The 26131-nt window shown below is 42.9% G+C and overlaps 2 protein-coding genes across 6 annotated transcripts; both read right to left on the bottom strand.

Moving 5' to 3' along the window:
* Positions 1-16207: 16207 nt before the first annotated feature.
* LOC147958048 (profilin-1) lies at positions 16208-18407 on the bottom strand. The gene is made up of 3 exons (XM_087531914.1): positions 18152-18407; positions 17208-17345; positions 16208-16641 (listed from the first exon to the last, which is right to left on the bottom strand). Exons 1-3 carry the CDS (start codon positions 18272-18274, stop codon positions 16507-16509), a joined length of 396 nt encoding a protein of 131 aa, XP_087388040.1. The 5' UTR covers positions 18275-18407; the 3' UTR covers positions 16208-16506.
* Positions 18408-21216: 2809 nt separating this feature from the next.
* LOC147958047 (phosphatidylglycerophosphate phosphatase PTPMT2-like) lies at positions 21217-25595 on the bottom strand. 5 transcript variants are annotated; one of them, XM_087536654.1, is made up of 6 exons: positions 25240-25595; positions 24084-24206; positions 23811-23904; positions 23576-23658; positions 23234-23323; positions 21217-22640 (listed from the first exon to the last, which is right to left on the bottom strand). In XM_087536654.1, exons 1-4 carry the CDS (start codon positions 25414-25416, stop codon positions 23582-23584), a joined length of 471 nt encoding a protein of 156 aa, XP_087392780.1. In that variant the 5' UTR covers positions 25417-25595; the 3' UTR covers positions 21217-22640; positions 23234-23323; positions 23576-23581. The 5 variants fall into 5 exon arrangements, with proteins under 5 accessions (XP_087392780.1, XP_087392779.1, XP_087392783.1 ...); XM_087536653.1 differs by having other exon boundaries at positions 21217-22445; XM_087536655.1 differs by having other exon boundaries at positions 22452-22654.
* Positions 25596-26131: the final 536 nt, after the last annotated feature.

The raw sequence follows: 26131 nt of genomic DNA, 5'->3' as shown, positions 1-26131 counted from the left end.
TCCAATATATCAATCTTTACGTCTCGACCATTTTGAGACTCCTCGTCATGTCCGTGATCACATCCGGGACTCCGAACAACCTTCGGTACATCAAAATGCATAAACTCATAATGTAACTGTCATCGTAACCTTAAGCGTGCGGACCCTACGGGTTCGAGAACAATGTAGACATGACCGAGACACGTCTCCGGTCAATAACCAATAGCGGGACCTGGATGCCCATATTGGCTCCTACATATTCTACGAAGATCTTTATCGGTCAGACCGCATAACAACATACGTTGTTCCCTTTGTCATCGGTATGTTACTTGCCCGAGATTCGATCGTCGGTATCCAATACCTAGTTCAATCTCGTTACCGGCAAGTCTCTTTACTCGTTCCGTAATACATCATCTCACAACTAACATATTAGTTGTAATGCTTGCAAGGCTTATGTGATGTGTATTACCGAGAGGGCCCAGAGATACCTCTCCGACAATCGGAGTGACAAATCCTAATCTCGAAATACGCCAACCCAACATCTACCTTTGGAGACACCTGTAATGCTCCTTTATAATCACCCAGTTATGTTGTGACGTTTGGTAGCACCCAAAGTGTTCCTCCGGCAAACGGGAGTTGCATAATCTCATAGTCATAGGAACATGTATAAGTCATGAAGAAAGCAATAGCAACATACTAAACGATCGGGTGCTAAGCTAATGGAATGGGTCATGTCAATCAGATCATTCAACTAATGATGTGACCTCGTTAATCAAATAACAACTCATTGTTCATGGTTAGGAAACAAAACCATCTTTAATTAACGAGCTAGTCAAGTAGAGGCATACTAGTGACACTTTGTTTGTCTATGTATTCACACATGTATTATGTTTCCGGTTAATACAATTCTAGCATGAATAATAAACATTTATCATGATTATAAGGAAATAAATAATAACTTTATTATTGCCTCTAGGGCATATTTCCTTCAAGCGGTCGATGTGTGGAGTAATAGTAGTAGATGCAGGCAGGAGTCGGTCTACTTATCACGGACGTGAAGCCTATATACATGATCATGCCTAGATATTCTCATAATTATTCGCTTTTCTATCAATTGCTCGACAGTAATTTGTTCACCCACCGTAATACTTATGCTATCTTGAGAGAAGCCACTAGTGAAACCTATGGCCCCCGGGTCTATTTTCCATCATACAAGTTTCCAATCTATTTTATTTTGCAATCTTTACTTTCAATTTATATCATAAAAATACCAAAAATACTTATCTTATTATTATCATCTCTATCCGATCTCACTCTTGTAAGTGGCCGTGAAGGGATTGACAACCCCTTTATCGCGTTGGTTGTGAGGTTCTTATTTGTTTGTGTAGGTACGAGGTGACTCGCGCGTGGTCTCCTACTGGATTGATACCTTGGTTCTCAAAAACTGAGGGAAATACTTACGCTGCTTTACTGCACCACCCTTTCCTCTTCAAGGGAAAACCAACGCAGTGCTCAAGAGGTAGCAAGAAGGATTTCTGGCGCCGTTGTCGGGGAGATCTACACCAAGTCAAGACATACCAAGTACCCATCACAACTCCCACTTGATTCAAGTGATTGTAGTACTCAGACATTCTGAGCACATGCTCACTAGCTGAGCTATTCTCCTCCATCTTGTAGGCAAGTTGCTTGTCAAAGGTCTCATACCTTTCGACATGGACATGAGTCAGAAATACTAATTTCAACTCTTGGAACATCTCATATGCTCCCTTGGCGTTCAAAACGACTTTGAAGCCTCGATTCTAAGCCGTAAAGCATGGTGCACTAAACTATCAAGTAGTCATCATATCGAGCTCGCCAAACGTTCATAACGTCTGCATCTGCTCCTGCAATCGGTCTTTCACCTAGAGGTGCATCAAGGACATAATTCTTCTGTGCAGCAATGAGGATAATCCTCAGATCACGGATCCAATCCGCATCATTGCTACTAATATCTTTCAACTTAGTTTTTCTCTAGGAACATATCAAAATAAACGGGGAGCTACATCGCGAGCTATTGATCTACAACATAGTTATGCAAATACTATCTGGACTAAGTTCATGATAAATTAAAGTTCAATTAATCATATTACTTAAGAACTCCCACTTAGATAGACATCCCTCTAGTCATCTAAATGATCACGTGATCCAAATCAACTAAACCATGTCCGATCATCATGTGAGATGGAGTAGTTTTCAATGGTGAACATCACTATGTTGATCATATCTACTATATGATTCACGCTCGACCTTTCGGTCTCCAGTGTTCCGAGGCCATATCTACATATGCTAGGCTCATCGAGTTTAACCCGAGTATTCCGCGTGTGCAAAACTAGCTTGCACCCATTGTATTTGAACGTAGAGCTTATCACACCCGATCATCACGTGGTGTCTCGGCACGACGAACTGTCGCAACGGTGCATACTTAGGGAGAACACTTATACCTTGAAATTTAGTGAGAGATCATCTTATAATGCTACTGCCGAACTAAGCAAAATAAGATGCATAAAGGATAAACATCACATGCAATCAAAATAGGTGACATGATATGGCCATGATCATCTTGCGCCTTTGATCTCCATCTCCAAAGTACCGTCATGATCTCTATCGTCACCGGCATGACACCATGATCTCCATCATCTTGATCTTTATCAATGTGTCATCACATGGTCGTCTCGCCAACTATTGCTTTTGCAACTATACTATCGCATAGCGATAAAGTAAAGCAATTACATGGCACTTGCATCTTATGCAATAAATAGACAACCATAAGGCTTCCGCCAGTTGCCGATAACTTCAACAAAACATGATAATCTCATACAACAATTTATATCTGATAACGCAAAAGTACAGGGGATCGCAACAGTTTTCGAGGGTAGAGTATTCAACCCAAAATTTATTGATTCGGCACAAGGGGAGCCAAAGAATATTCTCAAGTATTAGCAGCTGAGTTATCAATTCAACCACACCTGGAAACTTAATATCTGTAGCAAGGTATTTAGTAGCAAAGTAGTATGATAGTAGTGGTAACGATAAAAAAAGTAACGGTAGCAAAAGTAATATTTTTAGGATTTATAGTGATTGTAACAGTAGCAGCGGAAAAGTAAATAAGCGAAGAACAATATAGGAAAAGCTCGTAGGCATTGGATCGGTGATGGAGAATTATGTCGGATGCGATCGATCATGTAACAGTCATAACATAGGGTGACACAGAACTAGCTCCAGTTTATCAATGTAATGTAGGCATGTATTCCGAATATAGTCATACGTGCTTATGGAAAAGAACTTGCATGACATCTTTTGTCCTACCCTCCCGTGGCAGCGGGGTCCTATTGGAAACTAAGGGATATTAAGGTCGCCTTTTAATAGAGTACGGACCAAAGCATTAACACATAGTGAATACATGAACTCCTCAAACTACGGTCATCGCCGATAAGTATCCCGATTATTGTCACTTCGGGGTTAACGGATCATAACACATAATAGGTGACTATAGACTTGCAAGATAGGATCAAGAACTCTCATATATTGATGAAAACATAATAGGCTCAGATCTGAAATCATGGCACTCGGGCCCTAGTGACAAGCATTAAGCATAGCAAAGTCATAGCAACATCAATCTCAGAACATAGTGGATACTAGGGATCAAACCCTAACAAAACTAACTCGATTACATGATAAATCTCATCCAACCCATCACCGTCCAGCAAGCCTACGATGGAATTACTCACACACGGCGGTGAGAATCATGAAATTGGTGATGGAGGAAGGTTGATGATGACGATGGCGACGGATTCCCCTCTCCGGAGCCCCGAACGGACTCCAGATCAGTCCTCCCGAGAGAGTTTAGGGCTTGGCGGCGGCTCCGTATCGTAAAATGCGATGAATCATTCTCTCTGATTTTTTTCTCCCCGAACACGAATTTATGGAGTTGGAGTTGAGGTCGGTGGAGCGTCACGGGGCCCACGAGGCAGGGGGCGCGCCCAGGGGGGTAGGGCGCGCCCCCCACCCTCGTGGCAGGGTGTGGGCCCCCTGACATGGATCTTTTCGCCTGTATTTTTTATATATTCCAAAAATAATCTCCGTTGATTTTCATGTCATTCCAGGAACTTTTATTTCTGCACAAAAATAACACCATGGCAATTCTGCTGAAAACAGCGTCAGTCCGGGTTAGTTCCATTCAAATCATGCAAGTTAGAGTTCAAAACAAGGGCAAAAGTGTTTGGAGAAGTAGATACGATGGAGACGTATCAACTCCCCCAAGCTTAAACCTTTTCTTTTCCTCAAGCAATTCAGTTGATAAACTGAAAGTGATAAAGAAAAACTTTTACAAACTCTGTTTGCTCTTGTTGTTGTAAATATGTAAAGCCAGCATTTAAGTTTTCAGCAAAGATTATGAACTAACCACATTCACAATAACATTTAGGTCTCATGTTTACTCATATCAATGGCATAATCAACTAGCGAGCAATAATAATAAATCTCGGATGACAACACTTTCTCAAAACAATCATAATAACTCTGTTTGCTCTTGTTGTTGTAAATATGTAAAGCCAGCATTTAAGTTTTCAGCAAAGATTATGAACTAACCACATTCACAATAACATTTAGGTCTCATGTTTACTCATATCAATGGCATAATCAACTAGCGAGCAATAATAATAAATCTCGGATGACAACACTTTCTCAAAACAATCATAATATGATATAACAAGATGGTATCTCGCTAGCCCTTTCTGAGACCGCAGAACATAAATGCAGAGCACCTTTAAAGATCAAGGACCGACTAGACATTGTAATTCATGGTAAAAGAGGTCCAGTCAAGTCATACTCAATGTAAACTAACAATAATGGATGCAAATGACAGCGGTGCTCTCCAACTAGTGTTTTTTAATAAGAGGATGATGACTCGACATAAAAGTAAATAGATAGGCCCTTCGCAGAGGGAAGCAGGGATTTGTAGAGGTGCCAGAGCTTGGTTTTGAAATAGATATGAATAATATTTTAAGCGGTATACTTTCATTGTCAACATAACAACTGAGATATCTCGATATCTTCCATGCTACACACATTATAGGCGGTTCCCAAACAGAATGGTAAAGTTTATACTCCCCCTCCACCAACAAGCATCAATCCATGGCTTGCTCGAAAAACGAGTGCCTCCAACTAACAAGAGTCCTGGGGGAGTTTTGTTTGAGGTTATTTCGATTTGATTTGCCTAAAGCATGGGACTGGGCATCCCGGTGACCAGCCATTTTCTCGTGAGTGAGGAGCGGAGTCCACTCCTCTTGAGAATAACCCGCCTAGCATGGAAGATACAGACAGCCCTAGTTGATACATGAGCTATTCGAGCATACAAAACAGAATGTTTATTTGAAGGTTTAGAGTTTGGCACATACAAATTTACTTGGAACGGCAGGTAGATACCGTATATAGGTAGGTATGGTGGACTCATATGGAACAACTTTGGAGTTTATGGAGTTGGATGCACAAGCAGTATTCCCGCTTAGTACAAGTGAAGGCTAGAAAAAGACTGGGAAGCGACCGGCTAGAGAGCGACAACAGTCATGAATATGCATTAAAATTAGTCAACACCGAATGCAAGCATGAGTAGGATATAATGCACCATGAACATAAATATCATAGAGGCTATGTTGATTTTGTTTCAACTACATGCGTGAACATGTGCCAAGTCAAGCCACTCGAATCGTTGAAAGGAGGATACCACCCTATCATACCACATCCCAACCATTTTAATAGCATGTTGGCACGCAAGGTAAACCATTATAAGCTCCTAGCTAATTAAGTATGGCATAAGCAACTACAATCTCTAATTGTCATTGCAAACATGTTTATTCATAATAGGCTGAATCAGGAACGATGAACTAATCATATTTACAAAAACGAGAGAGGTAGAGTTCATACTAGCTTTTCTCATCTCAATAAGTTCATCATATAATCATCATTATTGCCTTTCACTTGCACGATCGAATAGTGTGGATAATAATAATAGTGTACGTGCATTGGACTAAGCTGGAATCTGCAAGCATTCAATTCAAGAGAGAAGACAAGGTAATATGGGCTCTTTGTTAGATCAACAATAATGCATATGAGAGCCACTCAACATTTTCATTATGGTCTTCTCTCTCGACCCCCAAAGAACAAGAAAATAAATAAAAATATTTACACGAGAAAGCTCCCAACAAGCAAAAGAAGAACGAGAAATATTTTTGGGTTTTCTTTTAATTATTACTACTACAGCATGAAAAGTAAAATAACTAAAAGGTACAACTAATTTTTTTTGGTTTTTTTCTTAAGTTTATCAAACACACAAGAAGAAAGCATAAAAAGGGAAATAAACTAGCATGGATATTACAATGAAAAAGTATGAGCACCAACAACTAGCATGAGTGTGTGAACATGAATGTAATGTCGGTGAGAAGTACGTACTCCCCCAAGGTTAGGCTTTTGTCCTAAGTTGGTCTATGGCCATGGCTGGCCTGGCGGATATCCAAAGTTATAGTTGGGGTCGTACTGAGAAGGATCCCCCTGGTGCCACTGGTTGGCGATCTCTTCTGGATTCCACTGATAAACAGACTGCCGATGAGGATCAAATTGTGGTTCCGACTCTGGCTCTGTAGCTGGTGTGGGGTTTCGGTAGGCGTGAATGGCCTCCGGCAGAACAAGGTACTTGCCTGCAGACAAGTCAAATAAGGAAGGAGCGGGCAAATTAATAGTCTCAGGGTGATTTTTATCAAATATCAGCTTGTACTTAAGCATCTTTTCCTTATTCTTAATGATAAAATCATGTGCTACCATACTCTTATAGTCTAGAAAAACAGGAGGCAACAACTTCTCTTCCTTCTCATAATGTCTAATAGGTATGTTAAAATGTGCAGCGAGGCGCGACGCGAAGATACCTCCCAAGATGGGGCCCTTAGTACGGTTAAGATTTAACCGCTTTGTAACAATAGCGCTCATACTAAATGTGTCATCACGGAACAAGGCATGGCACAAAATAACAATATCAGGGGCATTATGGTTGCCACAGTTTCCGCGACCAATTAAGCATCTACTAGCAAATATTGCAAAGTAACGTAAAATAGGGAATTGTATGCTAGTAATTCTTACATCGGAAACCTTTCCCGTTTCCCCTATAGCAATTGTATCAATAAACCCTTCCACATCGTCACGATGTGGTTCCTCTACACTGCCCTCAAAAGGGATCAAACAAACCCGACAAAAATCACGAAGTGACATCTCCTTATGCTCATCATATAAATAAAATTCCACCGAAGGTGGTGAGCTCCTAGCATGGAAATGAAAGTTTTACACAAAGATATTGGTGAGTAAGACATACTGTTCGTGTTGGTTATGGAGGAAGGCAGTGAGGCCTGCATTCTCAGCCAACTCATAGAAATCATCATAAATCCCGGCTGCTCTCAAGAAATCATCACAAGGCCATTCACACGGCCGAACCTCCACGGTGCGAGGGAGATTATACTTGGGCTTCTTGTTCTCTTCACTTTGTTTATCCTTCGAGCTTTGGCTCGATGAGCCCCTCAAAAATCTCTTCATTTAATATAAATAACAGAAAGTAAAAAGAGGTACAAAGAGTTGTGTTTTCTAAATTCATCCATCTCATGCTCATCAAAAGGAATCCACTAACAAGGTTGATCAGGTCTTGTTAACAAACTCATTTCGAATAACATGAAGCTGGAGAATTTTCGAATAACACTTGGTTACCTCAATGGGGATATGCATGTCCCCAACAATAAGAATATCATATTTCTTCTTGACAGTGGGAAGAGGAAATTCAAAACCTCTAATAGTGATTGTTGAAATTTTTCCAATAAAATTGATATTGTGGACTTGAGGTTGTTTCCTCGGAAAGTGTACGGTATGCTTATTACCATTAGCATGAAAAGTGACATTGCCTTTGGTGCAATCAATAACAGTCCCTGCAGTATTCAAAAAGGGTCTCCCAAGAATAATAGACATACTATCGTCCTCGGGAATATCAAGAATAACAAAGTCCGTTAAAATAGTAGCGTTTGCAACCACAACAGGCACATCCTCACAAATACCGACAGGTATAGTAGTTGATTTACCAGCCATTTGCAAAGATATTTCAGTAGGTGTCGACTTATTCAAATCAAGTCTACGATATAAAGAGAGAGGCATAGCACTAACACCGGCTCCAAGATCACATAAAGCAGTTTTAACATAGTTTCTTTCAATGGAGCATGGTATAGTTGGTACTCCTGGATCTCCAAGTTTCTTTGGTATTCCACCCTTAAAGGTATAATTAGCAAGCATGGTGGAAATTTCAGCTTCCGGTATCTTTCTCTTATTTGTAACTATATCCTTCATATACTTAGCATAAGGATTCATTTTAAGCATATCGGTCAAACGCATACGCAAAAAGATAGGTCTAATCATTTCAGCAAAGCGCTCAAAATCCTCATCATCCTTTTTCTTGGATGGTTTAGGAGGAAAAGGCATGCGTTTCTGAACCCATGGTTCTCTTTCTTTACCGTGCTTCCTAGCAACAAAGTCTCTCTTTTCATAACGTTGATTCTTTGATTGTGGGTTATCAAGATCAACAGGAGGTTCAATTTCTACCTCATTATTATTGCTAGGTTGAACATCAACATGAACATCATCATTAACTTTATCACTAGGTTCATGTTCATTACCAGATTGTGTTTCAGCATCAGAAATAGAAATATCATTGGGATTCTCAGGTGTGTCAATAACAGGTTCACTAGAAGCATGCAAAGTCCTATCATTTTTCTTTCTCTTCCTTTTAGAAGGGCTAGGTGCATCAACGTTATTTCTCTGAGAATCCTGCTCAATTCTCTTAGGGTGGCCCTCAGGATACAAAGGTTCCTGAGTCACTTTACCTCCTCTAGTTGCAACTCTAACAGCAAAGTCATTATTCTTACTATTCAATTCATTGAGCAAATCATTCTGAGCTTTAAGTACTTGTTCTACTTGAGTGATAACCATAGAAGCATGTTTACTAATAAGTTTAAGTTCACCTTTAACATTATCCATATAATCACTCAAGTGTTCAATCATATAAGCATTGTGTTTCAGTTGTCTACCAAAATAAGCATTAAAATATTCTTGCTTAACCATAAAGTTATCAAATTCATCCAAACATTGGCTAGCAAACTTAGCAGGAGGGATTTCAGCTTTATCATATCTATAGAGAGAATTTACCTTTACTACCTGTGTCGGGTTAACGAGACCGTGTATTTCTAGGTGATGAATTAAGACCATGTATTTCTTCAACAGGAGGTAAATTCTTAACATCTTCAGCTTTTATACCTTTTTCTTTCATTGATTTCTTTGCCTCTTGCATATCTTCAGGACTGAGAAATACAATACCCCTTTTCTTCGGAGTTGGCTTAGGAGTTGGTTCAGGAAGTGCCCAATTATTTTCATTAGTCAACAAATTATTCAATAGCAATTCAGCTTGATCAACTGTTCTTTCTCTGAAAACACAACCAGCACAACTATCCAGGTAATCTCTGGAAGAATCGGTTAGTCCATTATAAAAGATATCAAGTATCTCATTTTTCTTGAGAGGATGATCAGGCAAAGCATTAAGTAATTGGAGAAGCCTCCCCCAAGCTTGTGGGAGACTCTCTTCTTCAATTTGCACAAAATTATATATTTCCCTCAAAGCAGATTGTTTCTTATAAGCAGGGAAATATTTAGCAGAGAAGTAGTAAATCATATCCTAGGGACTACGCACACAGCTAGGATCAAGAGAATTAAACCATATCTTAGCATCACCCTTTAATGAGAAAGGAAATAATTTAAGGATATAATAATAGCGAGTTTTCTCATCATTAGTGAACAGGGTAGCTACATCATTTAATTTAGTAAGATGTGCCACAACAGTTTCAGATTCATAGCCATAGAAAGGATCAGATTCAACCAAAGTAATTAACTCAGGATCGACAGAGAAATCATAATCCTTATCAGTAATAAAGATAGGTGAAGTAGCATAAGCAGGATCATATTTCATTCTAGCATTTAGAGATTTTTCTTTCGGCTTAGCTAATAGTTTCTTAAGATCACTTCTATCATTGCAGGCAAGAAAGTCTCTAGCAGATTCTTCATCCATAACATAACCCTTAGGAACAATAGGCAATTCATATCTAGGGGAGAATCTTCATCATCACTTTCAATAATTTCATTCTCTCTAGCCCTAGCAAGTTGTTCATCAAGAAATTCACCAAGTGGCACAGTATTATCAAGCATAGAAGTAGTTTCATCATAAGTATCATGCATAGCAGAAGTGACATCATCAATAACATGCGACATATCAAAATTAATAGCAGAAGCAGGTTTAGGTGTCGCCGGCTTACTCAAAACAGAAGGTGAATCAAGTGCAGAGCTAGATGGCGGTTCCTTACCTCTCCTCGTAGTTGAGGGAAAAAATCTTGATTCTTTGATCTTTCAAGTTCTTCATAATGATAAGCAGATATAAATCCCAAGTGACTCAAATAATAGAGCTATGCTCCCCGGCAACGGCGCCAGAAAATGTTCTTGATAACCCACAAGTATAGGGGATCGCAATAGTTTTCGAGGGTAGAGTATTCAACCCAAATTTATTGATTCGACACAAGGGGAGCCAAAGAATATTCTCAAGTATTGGCAGCTGAGTTATCAATCAACCACACCTGGAAACTTAATATTTGCAGCAAGGTATTTAGTAGCAAAGTAATATGATAGTAGTGGTAACGATAGCAAAAGTAATATTTTGGGGTTTTATAGTGATTGTAACAGTAGCAACGAAAAAGTAAATAAGCAAAGAACAATATAGGAAAAGCTCGTAGGCATTGGATCGGTGATGGAGAATTATGCCGGATGTGATCGATCATGTAACAGTCATAACATAGGGTGACACAGAACTAGCTCCAGTTCATCAATGTAATGTAGGCATGTATTCCGAATATAGTCATACGTGCTTATGGAAAAGAACTTGCATGACATCTTTTGTCCTACCCTCCCGTGGCAGCGGGGTCCTATTGGAAACTAAGAGATATTAAGGCCTCCTTTTAATAGAGTACCGGACCAAAGCATTAACACATAGTGAATACATGAACTCCTCAAACTACGGTCATCGCCGATAAGTATCCCGATTATTGTCACTTCGGGGTTAACGGATCATAACACATAATAGGTGACTATAGACTTGCAAGATAGGATCAAGAACTCTCATATATTGATGAAAACATAATAGGCTCAGATCTGAAATCATGGCACTCGGGCCCTAGTGACAAGCATTAAGCATAGCAAAGTCATAGCAACATCAATCTCAGAACATAGTGGATACTAGGGATCAAACCCTAACAAAACTAACTCGATTACATGATAAATCTCATCCAACCCATCACCGTCCAGCAAGCCTACGATGGAATTACTCACACACGGCGGTGAGCATCATGAAATTGGTGATGGAGGAAGGTTGATGATGACGATGGCGACGGATTCCCCTCTCCGGAGCCCCGAACGGACTCCAGATCAGTCCTCCCGAGAGAGTTTAGGGCTTGGCGGCGGCTCCGTATCGTAAAACGCGATGAACCATTCTCTCTGATTTTTTTCTCCCCGAACACGAATATATGGAGTTGGAGTTGAGGTCGGTGGAGCGTTAGGGGGCCCACAAGGCAGGGGGCGTGCCCCCCACCCTCGTGGATAGGGTGTGGGCCCCCTGGCGTGGATATTTTCGCCAGTATTTTTTATATATTCCAAAAATAATCTCCGTTGATTTTCAGGTCATTCCGAGAACTTTTATTTCTGCACAAAAATAACACCATGGTAATTCTGCTAAAAATAGTGTCAGTCCGGGTTAGTTCCATTCAAATCATGCAAGTTAGAGTCCAAAATAAGGGCAAAAGTGTTTGGAAAAGTAGATACGACGGAGACGTATCAATATCTCATCACGTCTTGACCATATCACATCACAACATGCCCTGCAAAAACAAGTTAGACGTCCTCTACTTTGTTGTTGCAAGTTTTACGTGGCAGCTACGGGCTGAGCAAGAACCGTTCTTACTACACATCAAAAACCACAACGCGGTATAGTGATTGCTTTTTGATCTTCAGAAAGAACCATGTTCATTGAATCCGATTCAACTAAAGCTGGAGAAACAGACACCCACTAGCCACCTGTGTGTGAAGCACGTCGGTAGAACCAGTCTCGCGTAAGCGTACACGTAATGTCGGTCTGGGCCGCTTCATCCAGCAATGCCGCTGAATCAAGAATCAACTAGTGACGGCAAGCAATATGTATATACCCACGCCCACAACTCCTTTGTGTTCTACCCGTGCATATAACATCTACGCATAAACCTGGCTCGGATGCCACTGTTGGGGAACGTAGTAATTTCAAAAAAAATTCTACGCACACGCAAGATCATGGTGATGCATAGCAACAAGAGGGGAGAGTGTCGTCCACGTACCCTCGTAGATTGTAAGCGGAAGCATTATGAGAACGCGGTTGATGTAGTCGTACGTCTTCACGATCCGACCGATCCAAGTACCGAACATAAGACACCTCCGAGTTCAGCACACGTTCAGCTCGATGACGTCCCACGAACTCCGATCCAGCAGAGCTTCGAGGGAGAGTTCCGTCAGCATGATGGCGTGATGACGGTGATGATGATGTTACCGACGTAGGGCTTCGCCTAAGCACCGCTACGAAATGATCGAGGTGGATTGTGGTGGAGGGGGCACCGCACACGTCTAAAAGATCAACTGATCAACTTGTGTGTCCATGGGGTGCCCCCCTCCCCCGTATATAAAGGAGTGGAGGAGGGGGAGGGCCGGCCCTCTACTATGGCGCGCCCTGGGGAGTCCTACTCCCACCGGGAGTAGGATTCCCCCCCCCCTTCCATGTAGTAGGAGTAGGAGAGAAGGAAAGGGAAAAGAGAAGAGAAGGAAGGATGGGGCACTGCCTCTCCCCCTAGTCCAATTCGGACTAGGCCTTGGGGGCGTGCAGCCTCCCCTCTCTCTTTCCCCTAAAGCCCAATAAGGCCCATATACTCCCCGACGAATTCCCGTAGCTCTCCGGTGCTCCGATAAATACCCGAACCACTTAGAACCTTTCCGATGTCCGAATATAGCCTTCCAATATATCGATATTTATGTCTTGAACATTTTGAGACTTCTCTTCATGTCCCTGATCTCATCCGGGACTCCGAACAACCTTTGGTACATCAAAACACATAAACTCATAATACCGATCATCATCGAACGTTAAGCGTGCGGACCCTACGGGTTCGAGAACTATGTAGACATGACCGAGACTCATCTCCGGTCAATAACCAATAGCGGAACCTAGATGCTCATATTGGCTCCTACATATTCTACGAAGATCTTTATCGGTCAAATCGCATAACGGTATACGTTGTTCCCTTTGTCATCGGTATGTTACTTGCCCGAGATTCGATCGTCGGTATCTTAATACCTAGTTCAATCTCGTTACCGACAAGTCTCTTTACTCGTTCCGTAATGCATCATCCCGCAACTAACTCATTAGTCACATTGCTTGCAAGGCTTATAGTGATGTGCATTACCGAGAGGGCCCCAGAGATACCTCTCTGACAATCGGAGTGACAAATCCTAATCTCGATCTATGCCAACTCAATAAGTACCATCAGAGACACCTATAGAGCACCTTTATAATCACCCAGTTACGTTGTGACGTTTGGTAGCACACAAAGTGTTCCTCCGGTATTCGGGAGTTGCATAATCTCATAGTCAGAGGAACATGTATAAGTTATGAAGAAAGCAGTAGCAACAAACTAAACGATCATCGTGCTAAGCTAACGGAATGGGTCAAGTCAATCGCATCATTCTCTAATGATGTGATCCCATTAATCAAATGACAACTCATGTCTATGGCTAGGAAACTTAACCATCTTTAATTCAACGAGCTAGTCAAGTAGAGGCATACTAGTGACACTTTGTTTGTTTATGTGTTCACACATGTACTAAGTTTCCGGTTAATACAATTCTAGCATGAATAATAAACTTTTATCATGATATAAGGAAATAAATAATAACTTTATTATTGCCTCTAGGGCATATTTCCTTCATTCGGATCGCGTGACAACAGGAGCAGGGCTAGCGCGCGAATCAGCGTCGGATCGCGCGCTGCTGCTGCCAGCTGAATCCGCCTCGTGTTCTGTGCCATTCCTGTCTTTTCCTACACACATTAAATGATGGCCCAATCCTACATATACATCAACAGAACCACTATTATCGATGGAATTTTGCACACATCCAGTTTTATTTAATTCACCCCCGTGATCTGAAAGGAGTGCTATTTCAGCACGAAGAAGGGCTCCAGCATTTGGATGAAGTTTGGCAAACGGAAAGACGGTTTCATCAAAAACAACATCTCGAGAAATATAGATCCGTCCAGTTGCAACTTCTAGACATTTGTATCCTTTATGAATATTGCTATAGCCAATAAACGCACATTGAGTGGAACGAAACTCAAGTTTATGGCGATTGTATGGACGTAGATTGGGATAGCAGGCACACCCAAATATTTTGAGAGAATTGTAGTCAGGTTTTTGATGATACAGACGCTCCAATGAAGTGGTGTTGCCAATAACTTTACTAGAAAGATGATTTATATGATAGGTGGCAGCAATGAATGCTTCATCCTAATACTTGAGAGGCATAGATGCATGAGCAAGAAGAGATAGACCAACTTCAACAATGTGGCGATGTTTCCGCTCAGCGGAGCCGTTTTGTTGGTGAGCATGAGGGCAAGATACATGATGTTCAATACCTATGCTACGAAAAAAGAGTTGATTTTTTCATACTCCCCGCCCCAATCACTTTGGACTGTTAAAAAATTTCGATCAAAGTGTCGTTCAATAAGTCTTTAGAACTCTTGAAAAACAGAGAAAACATCAGATTTATTCTTGAGCAAATAAATCCAGATAAACTTGTTATAGTCATTAATGAAACTGACATAATTTTTTTTTCTCCGAAAGAATCTCTGGCATGACCCATACATCACTGAAAAAGTTCTAAAGAAGCATGAGATACACTATTCGACTTGGGATAAGGGAGTTGGTGACTCTTGGCACATTAACAACCTTCACAAATAGACTCATTAACTGAACTATGTGACAATAAAAGATCGCCTTTATTGACTACTTGTTTAACAATGATCGACGATGGATGTCCTAATCTTTGATGCCACCTTGCCAAAGAGAGCTTGATGACGGAGTAGACTTGACGACGCTTGCGACTAAGTACTCCGGATGTGATGGGATAGAGACCTCCTTCCTTGATGGCCGCACCACCCCTCCTTTCCCCATCTTCTCTCCCTCACCTCCATATCTCCTTTCTGCCTACAGCCGCGAATTCCATTGATCAAAGTCGCGCTCCTATCTTCTTCGTCGTCACCGGTGACCCCTGCCTCGCCGCCTTGCCGCCTTCCTCCGGATTCGCCTCCCTAGCACTTGCCGCGTACAGATCCGGCCCCTGCAAGCTCCAGCCGTCGCCGCCGTACTGCATTGAGCCGCCACGCTGCCGCCAGCTGCTCGAGCAGCCATGTTGACCCGATCCAAAAGTTGTGCTCGAGCGTTGTCTATGTTCAACGTAAAGGATCGCGGGTTGAATACTAAAAAGTGTAGGGGCTTTTTGTAAGAACAAAACATTTTCTCTGGGTGGTGCCACTAAAACAGAGACTACGGGTTGATTTGATGTAAACCAAGGGCCGTTTTTGCAAAACAACCACAACGGACGGCCAGAAGCAATAGCTGGATTATTAGTGAACCCGGAAACATCCCATATTTGTGAACGGAGGGAATAGCTCCAGAATTTTTCAAAACAACTAGCTCCGGAAACTTTCAACCCTAGCTATCCTCGGCACTTCAAACTGGAGGCGCAGCTATCGTCGGCCCTTAGGTGAGTGGATCTGACAAATGAAATTGGCTGCAGCCCAGTGGCAAGGGTACGCAGTGGGCCAGTGGTACAGTGTTGAATCCTGTCAGGAGCGAATTTCTGGTGCCTCAGCCCAGTGTTAGGAGCACATTTCTGGTGCATCATCCAGATGGGCTTCTTCTATAAAAGTATGTGAAAATTGACGCTTGCTGGCAGACAACTGTAATGGAACGGCACAAAGTAGTACAACCAGGCAAGCACGTCACTAAAATTGCAATCATCTTTCAATAAAGCAGCAGCAGAACCCACAAGTTACCATGACCAGGCAAATGTACATTACTCAGCGAAAGAGCGGCTGAGTTTGATACGACGCGATGCCAAACATTAAAAAGAAAACATAGTAAATCCATTTTTCCCCTTCGACACATCACCAACCGACAAACCCCAAGCTAAAATTATTCACTGCATATATCATGCGGTACGCCAAGCAGATGGATGCAAAGCCCACAGTAGAGCAAACTTAGTCCCAGACGACCAAAATAACAGCATATCAGGGCGGGCTTAGAAACCCTGCTCGACCAGGTAGTCGCCGAGCCTCTCCACGACCAAATTGCACTGGCCAGGAGTCATGGGCTCATCGTAGATACCAAGAATCAGGGCCATGCCGGTCTTCTTGATAGTAATGCCACCGGTGCCCTATAAGAAACATCATGGGAAACATGTAAGAACCAGCTCTTTCTCTTAAGTGAAAAAAACAAATCAACTGCTTCTCTACTCTAGTCCCTGTAACAGAAGTAACTTCATATGGATTTGTGTAAATTAACTGAAATGCACTACGGAATATCAGCAAATAAGTACCACCATACGGTCGACTGGAAACCCACTAATAGATGGTACGCATGCAGGGAAAGATAGAGCAACTACAAGTCATTTAGTCTACACAATACAGGAGGAAATGTGCATGTACGAGCTAACAGATACAAGGCTTGTACATGCTATGGTGTCACGATATTATCAAGCAGCATGAGTTGTCCTGTTTATAATGGATAATGTGTGAGAGCATTCATCTAATGAACGCGCTTGCACTAATTGGGGGGTACAGCAGTATAGTAGCTCCTAAAATGAGGTTTAATAACATATTATTCATAAAACAACCGGTACCAACAGAATAAATTAATTCAGTTTGCTGGGCAAAGCTAACATGAGTGTTACAGAGAGAAGTCACAATGCGTTGCGGGCAGTTTCTTTCAAAAGAAAAGTACCTTCTTTCCTCGGATGACAACCCCAGGTTCACCTTGGATGACCATGTACTTTGTGCCTCCAAGGAAAAGACCAGTTGGTGCAAGGTGTCCAGGTTCTTCAAAGTCTTTAACGATGCCAGCAATCTCCTCAGGCTTGAACTGCAGCATCCAGAGCAGAAAACAAGGGAAAGCTCAGATGGAGCAGGCAAAATAAAATATAAAACAGTCATAATAAACATGAGCTCCCGCGACACGGTACAATAGGCTTTCATGGTGAATTGTGAACCTTCTGAAACGACAGTATAGTTATCACCAGCACCATACAATACAACGATATGATACGGCACAGCGTGATTTAACCACCAGTCAAAGTAAACTAAGGCAATGCTACATCATTCCTTGACAATAATTTTCCCAGTCAAGCAGTCAAACAATATGAGGCACACCTAGGCAACACAGATTCATGGCCGCAAAGGACACGCGGCTCCATAAATCGAAGACAGGAGTGCGTTTCTCGTCCAGCAAAGGCAAATTTTACATTTGCAATACCGTGCTCCGGTTATCCTTCAGCAGCTACCCCGACTATGAGATTTCTATGAGCTCCTCGATCGTAAGTTGAGTAGGGTCACACGGCCGGCTACGAATCCGATCCCACCGGCGACACATCGTTCAACTCACAGGACGCCAGGACGCCTCGTATAATTCACATCAACACCCCCCCCCCCCCCCCCCCCCCCCCCGCACACGAATCACCAGCAGCAGCAACCACGGGAAGGGCGCCAGGCACCGCCGCAACGGAGGCCACGAGATCCGCGGCTCGGGTCGGCCGAGATCCGGATCTCCCTCGCCTCGGTCCCGATCCGGGCGCGGGGGGCAGATCGCGCGCGGATCTAGCGCGGCGGGTCAACCATGGTCGAAACGAAACGGAGCGGGCTAGCGGGGAGAGCGGAGGGGGGGCCTTTTACCTTGGGGAAGTTGGGGGACTCGGCCCAGACGCTGCCGTCGTGGCCGAGGATGGCGGCGGAGGTGAGGTGCTGGCCGTCGATCTCGCAGCACAGGTGGTCGTCGACGTACGTCTGCCACGACATCCTCCTCCTTCTCCGGCGGCGACTTCTCTGGGCGGCTGCTGCGTGGAGCGCACGCGGTCTCGGCTCGGCTGGGGATGCTTTGCTTGGACCTGGATGTGTCGTGCTTTGACGGCTGGCTGGGATGGGGTGGGGGAATATATCGGTTGCGTCCGCGTGTGTGTGGGAGGCTGGTCCGGGTGGAAAACCCTACTTTTTCGTTTTGCCTTTTACGTTTTTTCTAGAAACTAGAAATGGAAAAGAATTATTATTGATTTTTGTGGTGGTGAGAGAATTGGAGGAGTGAGTTTCGTTTTTTTCTTTCTATTTATTATTGTTGAGGAATTTGCTCGAAATTTACTGTGTGGGTATTTGAATTCCGGTCTTACTCTTGATTTGACTTCACCAAAGACAATGGTGGTGGATTGCGGTGGTGACCGGATGTCTACGACGATGGCAGAAGGAGAATGTTTAGCTGAAGCATGTGAAAGAGCGAGGTGGGCGATGGGCCGGGGTGGGCGAAATTCGATGGATGCTTATAGAGGAGACACGAGAAAGACTATAGGAGTGTGATACGAAGGAAGACAAAAACAGTAGGTAACAAAAGAGCGGCGTCGGGAAGAAGAAGAAGGGTAGAAGAGTGGTGCGCAAACATAGGGGGCGAAGGTCACCTCCAAGAACAATCATATTTTTCTCCCAGCCTCGTTTCCTACACCCCCCCCCCTCTTCCTACTTCACTGAGCCATCTCTCTCTCGGATCTGGCGGCTTTGCCGTCCGGGGAGGTGAGGGAAAGGGGTCCTCGTGTTGCTTAGTAGCAGTAGGTTTAGTAGATCCCTTTTCTAAATAAACCAAATATGGTTATCTTCCTCCTTCATTTCATCTCATCCATGGTGGTTGGGATCGAGGACCCGAGAGGGCTTGAAGGGAGCAAACATGAGGCCCTTTGTCGGGCTACAACTGGTGCCTTCTCGGATCCTTGGTGTGGTGGTAGCAGTTCCGTTGAAGGATTGGTGTTGCTGGTTTGTAGATCAGAATCCCTTCTTTTTCCTTTTTCTTTTCTTATCTGGTTCCTAGGTCTGGATGAGGCTCTACAAGTTCCATGCTTCCAAGGTCATATGGTGGTGGAGGGGCTATAGGAGAAGGACATTATGATTGGGTTCACGCACAACATCAGTGGCTCTCATGGATAGGCCTTTGCATATGCACTCGTGGTCGATTGCCAGTCGTCTTCGTTTCACCATCATATCTTTTGGCCGAATGGCGGCTTTCTTTCTTCCTCCTGGTTAAGATGCCTAATGAGAGGCAGTGCGGCTCCAGCATGAAGCCCATGGCAAGGTGCCATGGAGGTTTCGTCGTACGAAGTGGTGTCGTCCCAACGACGGGGAGGCTTGGTTTGTGCAGGAGCGGCTTGAGACCCGATTGCAATCTGCATCAGTTGTTTGTGGTCCTCTTTGTGATCTTCAGGGGCCAGTTTGTTATTTCCTGTTTGTTAAGGGTCTTGTTGTAAGATGTTGTGCATCATCGTTTTATGTTTGATATTAGCATCGGGGTCCTTCTGGACCCTTCTTTTTGCCAAAAAAAGAATAGTCATTTTAATTAACAATAGTTTTCTTTTCATGGGTTAAATTAATTTAGGTTGGTTTTCATAACCCATTGTGTTTATTACCATGTGTTGTAGAGTTTAGCCCATGTTCACTTGTTATTGTTGTGGTCAAAGATGACTGGGAGTGTGAAGATGAGCAATGTGGCGTCTGAGGAAATCAATTACTGTATTTTTGGTGTTATTTAACAGACACTGTGTAAAGTTGCGGTGCGAAGATGTGACGGTTGGGGAGGGGTGAGGTGGGGAATATATTAATTGTGTGTGTGGGAGGGAGGTCCTCACAAACCATACCTTTTTTGTTTTGCCTTTCACCTAGAAAAGAATTAGTATTGCTTTTTGTGACGGTAAGAGAATGGAAGGAGTGTGTTTTTTTCCTTTTTCTTTTTATTGAGAAGTCTGTCGTGCGAATGTTTGAATTCCAGTCTTACTCTCGGTTTGACGCCACCTGAGATGATGATGATGGGTTGTGGTGGATTGGTGGCGACGGATCTTGATCACATCACAAGGAGGACGTAAAAGTGGCGAAGGAGCAAAGTGGTCGACGGGTCGGGGTAGATGAAATTTGGTGGATGCCCATGGAGGACGCAAGAGAATGGAGTTTAGGGGTGCGATACGAGAAGGAAGAACGAAGAAGTAGGTGCGGAAGAGCATCGTCGGGAAGAAAAAGAGTAGAACTGTAAAAAGGTCGGGCACAAACATAGGGGACGAAGGTCGCCTCCAAGAACCATCTTTTTGATTTACAATAGTTTTCTTTTGGTGGGTTAAAATAACTTTAGGTCGGTTTTGATAACCTACTGTGTTAATTACCAACGTGTTGTGGAGTTTATCCGGCGTTCATTTGTTATTGTTATGGTCAAAGATGGTTGGCGGTGCAAAGATGGGCATGTGCCGTTTGAGGAGGTCGACTAGTGTACCTTTTTTGTGTTATTTAACATATAGTCACTATGTAAACAAAACCCTTAAGGCGTGGTTGTCCACAAAGAATCCATGCATTTCATAATGTATTCTACTCCCTCCGTAAACTAATATAAGAGCATTTAGATTACTATTTTAGTTATCTAAACACTCTTATATTAGTTTACAGAGGGAGTACGTTCATATGGAATGGTAGTAGTAGACACGCAGTTCCGTGATGAATCATAGCTTTGGACGGGGTTGACAAGTCAATAATGATAGTTTTGGTCAATTGTGATGAACAATTACCCATTACGAAGAATTTGGAAACACGCCAGGTGTTGCTCGCTGAATATATTATCCAAAAGGGAACGACGGCATAATTTTCGATGGACAAAATACGTCACTGAATAGCATTAGCCAATATTTAGCTGGATAGAAAATTAGTTGATCCGTCACCATAGCATGTCGTAAGAACAATCTTAGTCGAAGGACCAACCAACAATTTGACATGACAGCGGCAACATGTGGGGGACGGGTGCAACTTCTTCGAATAGTTCTCATTGGCGAGCTGGAGATAAGTGCGATAGTTTTAGGTTGGTCCGTGCCAACAGGCGACTGATCAAAAATCTATACATGGCGACGGTCCAAAAGCACCGTCTCCGTGTCAAAATATAAGATGTTTTGTGTAGACTAAACTAGCCTACAGAAATGTCTTACATTTTGGTACGGACGTAATGCTACTACTACTAATTAAGTCCACAAAAGGAGCCATGATCAAAGAAAAGAAGAAGAGAAGAAAAGCAAAACCGAACCGTTTGCTTTGGGGATTTGTCGGTGACCCCACTCATCGCCAATCCAGATCCTAAATTACGATCCGATCAGGCGATCCGCATTCCGACGGCGACAGGAGGAAACTTTGCAGGGCTGGAGCACCGATTTTGCTATCTCAACTGGGGTTCACTCTCTCCCCCCAACAGATTCGGCGTCCAACTCAAGCAGAAAAGTTATTCCGGGCGCTGCCATCCACAAGAAAATTCTACATAGCTTTTCCCTATGGAAACTGTCGATTTCGCCAATCTCGAAACTCCGCAACTTATCTGATCTCGCCAATCTCGAAACTCCGCAGCTGGTCTTCAGCAGAAGTTGTATGGTGGCCTTAAACAGTTGCTACTTTATTTTAAAAAAAATATATCAGAGATCCTGGTCCTGTAGAAACTTAAACACAGGGGCAGTCAGGCAAGAACAAGATGCAGAACCAGCCCCCAACAACAATGCATGCAGGGAGCAAGGACCAAACGAACTTTGATCCAGACAGAACAACGTGAGAACACATGAGAAACAGGATGAGCAGCGCGGTTAGGAAGATCTTCCGGCAGAGGAATCAATCGCGTCGGCTCCACGTCAACGAACCACTTGAGATTGGGACCGGGACCGGTACGGCACTAGGGTGCCCGCAGGTCGGCATGCGACGGCGAGTCGCCGCCAGATCGCATCGGGGAAGGAAGCAGGCATGCCAGCATCTTCTTCATCATTGGCCCTGATGGGGTGGCCTTGTGAGAAGGCGAGCTGGCATCCTCCCTGATTACGCCTGGCAAACCAGAGCCATCTTCAGTTTGCGGTACCGCGTCCCCTGATGGAGATGATGATGTTGCTGCTGCTGTTCCAGCGACCTTCGTACTGAATTCTTGAACCACCTGCCATTATCAGGGCATATATTTAACTACTTTCGACGGGCATTGATTTAATTTAATGTAATTTAAACCATCGTCCACCAAAGGGACCAACATGGGCACATGAGGAGCTGCCTCTCTTTCAAGACCACCTCGGAAATTCGGAGTTCTACAGTGATTGCGCCGCTGGAAAGCAGATAATTCATCTTTTAATTCGTCCTGTAATTAGTGGGCTGGATTAGGCCCACTGGGAGTGAGTTTGGTCCACAGTCCACATTATATAAATTTAGTGCAGCTATATGATAAAAGTGGCTAACATGTCACGATCCAAGCAGTTTACAGGTAGCAGCATTGATTTACAGATTAGATATGAGTTCCATGTTTAATCATCTTTAAATGATCAAACCACAAAAGAATCATTTTTTTACATATGTCATATAGGCTGCAGGTGATTGGTCCAGATGCAAAGAGTTAGAACAAACATATTTCCTGGCAGCGATGTTCCCTTTGTGCTTGATGGAAGCCAGTTTAACTAACCCCTTAACAAAGATAAGTGCCAAATGATGGGAGAGGGCGCTAAAGTGCAACATAATTTCTGTTTCAGTTAGTTATCAGCTATCACCACCTATATGTTGACTGCTAACTACCTCTCACAGGTAACTTATGTCGATCTGTATAATGTACTCCCTCAGTAACTTAATATATGGAACTTGTCACATCAAAGAAACAACAGAACTGGAGAGCAACAAAACCAAACATTGCTAGTTCAATGAATTGGTAATTTCAGAAATGAGTTAGGATATGTCCAGTACCTTCCTCTGGGAACGGGTCAGCAGCACTCTAGCCCTTTTAGATCTCACATGCTCAAATGCTGTGGTAGGTGTCATATTCTTGTACTTCACCTGATAAAAATCGAGCATAAAAATTTCCACTGAAGCACAATACAATTAATTCCAAATGAGTGGTATGTGATAATTTTGTTATCACTATAAGGTTCTAAATAGCTAGCAATAGTCCGGGTCCTCGCCCCGAAAGCGTGAAAACCGTGATTTTAGTGAAAACCACAAATTTGGAACCTTGCCTACTATGAATGTTAAGTTTTTAGTTGAATGTTTGACATGATAGTTTCTCTAAAAGAAGAATAAGCAACTTACCAGATATCACAAGACAATCGTTGTACTCCGTCCCCTTCCAGCTTTGCAGTGAATATATGTCATCTTCCCACGAGATGCGTTTCCTGATTAAGCATGAAAAGTTAACATTGAAAATCTTAATATCTAACAGAAAGTGATGTGATGGCCAGTAACTTCATCATCGATTCTGTATAATCAACTAAATATTTTCTTAATTAATAAGAATTAATCTGGACAAACTCTGATGCTCACTTACTATGAATGAAATCAACAGCTTGACTAATATCCACAAGTGATGGAGCAAACATATAATCTCTTGTAGGAATAAGAAGGTGATCAATTCCACGCGACTGTAAATTTTTAACATATGAGCACTTATGTCATAAGGATACCAGTTGGTCATGACTCCAATTGCAACAATTATGCTTAGAGTGTGGACATAAAATTCCGTGCAATTATAAAGGGTTAAAGGCTCTGTACAATGCTATTCATCTTTTACATATAATAAAATTATTTGTGTGTTACTTGCCTTATATACTGATGATGGTACTAAAGTCTCAAATGGTTCATTCAGGGTTACAACGCCATGTACTCCAAGCTTCTGCAAGTGTGTAACATCCCTACGGAATGGAACAGCTCCAAGCAAAATGAGCTGGTAAAGAGAAAATGTTTACATCAATGAGACTTATTCATCTTATCTTTATCAGTTAGATAGAATAAGAGCATAGAAACTAGTAATAGGTTCAATCTCATTAATGAAATAAATACTCAAACAGAAAGACTGCATTATAATTCACTATCACATAATGCAAAACCAAAGGCAAATGTGAGTACATCCAAATCTTGATCTCCACATCCATGGAAAGAAGTACACAGAACCAGCAACTAATCCGCAATAAATACCATGGTCATGATCACAACAATCAGTGTGTGAATGAGGAAACTGACACAATGTAGAACCGTGACTAAGACTGATGATAAACAGCAATCAAATGACCAAATGTAAAAGTACCATATACATTAACTTAAGCCAGTCAAGATTTGAAGTTAGAATGCTTGTTTCTCACTTCACCATTGCACAACGGCCATTAACAACGGGTAGGACTATTTCTGGTTTGGCTTCTGAATTCTGATTTCTGTTCATTCTTGCTTTAAGAGAGAAAATTGCATCAGGTAGGCAAACATTTGTGATCTAGCTATTAGCAGTGATAAAGTCAAACACAACTTGACACTATGAAATTGTTGGGAAACATCAAACCAGACCCACGAATAGTGTAACTCTTCAATTTCTGACAATGACTGAAAAACGGAACCAACATCATCCCCCCCCCCCCCCCCCCCTACCAACCAATCTGCTCAAGCCAGTATTCACAAATATTACTTGATACTAGTTGGTACCAACAAAGAAGCATAGTTGCTAACTCTGACAGCCCTACGAAATAGATTAACACATTTCAGATGAATGTTTCTTCTCACTCCAAATAATGCATTCCAATTCAAGACAGAGGTTACTACTTATATTTAAACTAAGACGAAATGATAACGCGTTTGCATCTAAAAGTTCACCGCGATGGCGGAAGTTACTTGCTCGTCTGACAAATCACTAGGTAGTCTCGGTCTTGTCTCGCTTGAGATCAAGATAAGTCTGCTGGAAAGGCGGTCTACGGTGGCGGAAGCGCACGCACCTGATCGACCTCGTCCCACCACCGGAACTCGGCCTGGACCTTGCTCCTCACCACGTTGTAGAGCAGCGTCGGGTAGAAGAGCGCCCTAGCGGCGGCGCCCACCGCCGCCTCCTTCGCCTTCCTCCGGGCCCGCGCCCCCGCCCCGCGCCGCAGGCCGGCCGATTCCGCCGCGGCCATGGCGAATCGGCGTTCGGCGGCCGTGCGAACGACGGCCGGATTGATTGATTGCCCCTCGAGATCGCGGGGGAGGTCGAAGGTCTTCCGACGAGCTGGCTTTCTCCGGTGTTCGAGGGCTGAACTGCCAGCGTTGGGGTGGATTTTTTTTTGCTTGGTCTTCCTCGATTTTTTTTTCTGCTTTTTTTTTAAACAAACTTCAAAGCTTTTTATTACGCCGTCACAATGTTTACACGGACGAAAAAGAGTCCACCCGGCTGACCTAGCCAAACATGCCGTCCAGCTTCGATTTGTTTTTTTTCTGCTGTGAGAAAAAACTGGGGTTGAACCAAACCTGGCCAAATGGGCCGGTCCTGGCGTGCCGGTCCAATAGCCCTGGGCCACGAGGGTCGTCGGCACGACACGACCCGTTTAATTTTTTTAAACAGCCCAATAGGCTGACAGAGGCGCAAAACAGCTGGCGATCCCTATTTGACGCCCGTGTGCGTCAGAACGGCGTGGCTTCGCTGAAGCTTCGCCTCGCGACGCCAGCTTGTTTCGCAGTTGCTTCGCTGTTTTCTTCTCTTTTCTCTTTCTGTTTCTGTTTCTTTTTTTCTGTTCCTGTTTTTATTTATTTTCTTCTCCTTTTTATTCCTCATTTTTCCATTTTATTATTTAATTTTTCTATATTATATAAATTTCATTGAGTGTTACAAAAAATGTTCATCATACATTAAGG

Source organism: Triticum urartu, chromosome 7A (genome assembly GCF_056163025.1).
Source record: "Triticum urartu cultivar PI428250 chromosome 7A, HENAU_Tu73, whole genome shotgun sequence".
NCBI lineage: Eukaryota > Viridiplantae > Streptophyta > Magnoliopsida > Poales > Poaceae > Triticum > Triticum urartu.
The sequence above is the reverse complement of the archived record's forward strand: the minus strand, read 5'-3'. Positions and strand labels throughout refer to the sequence as shown.

Bases quoted from the DNA above. Each gene is read 5' to 3' on its own strand.
- LOC147958048 (XM_087531914.1), bottom strand. From the start codon at position 18,274: ATGTCGTGGCAGACGTACGTCGACGACCACCTGTGCTGCGAGATCGAC. The intron at 17,346-18,151 runs GTAAAAGGCCCC...TGGATGCTGCAG, and splicing joins AGTCCCCCAACTTCCCCAAG to TTCAAGCCTGAGGAGATTGC. The intron at 16,642-17,207 runs GTACTTTTCTTT...TGTTTCTTATAG, and splicing joins TTGTCATCCGAGGAAAGAAG to GGCACCGGTGGCATTACTAT.
- LOC147958047 (XM_087536654.1), bottom strand. From the start codon at position 25,416: ATGGCCGCGGCGGAATCGGCCGGCCTGCGGCGCGGGGCGGGGGCGCGG. The intron at 23,905-24,083 runs GCAAGTAACACA...AAAAATTTACAG, and splicing joins TACCATCATCAGTATATAAG to TCGCGTGGAATTGATCACCT. The intron at 23,659-23,810 runs GTAAGTGAGCAT...ATGCTTAATCAG, and splicing joins AGCTGTTGATTTCATTCATA to GAAACGCATCTCGTGGGAAG.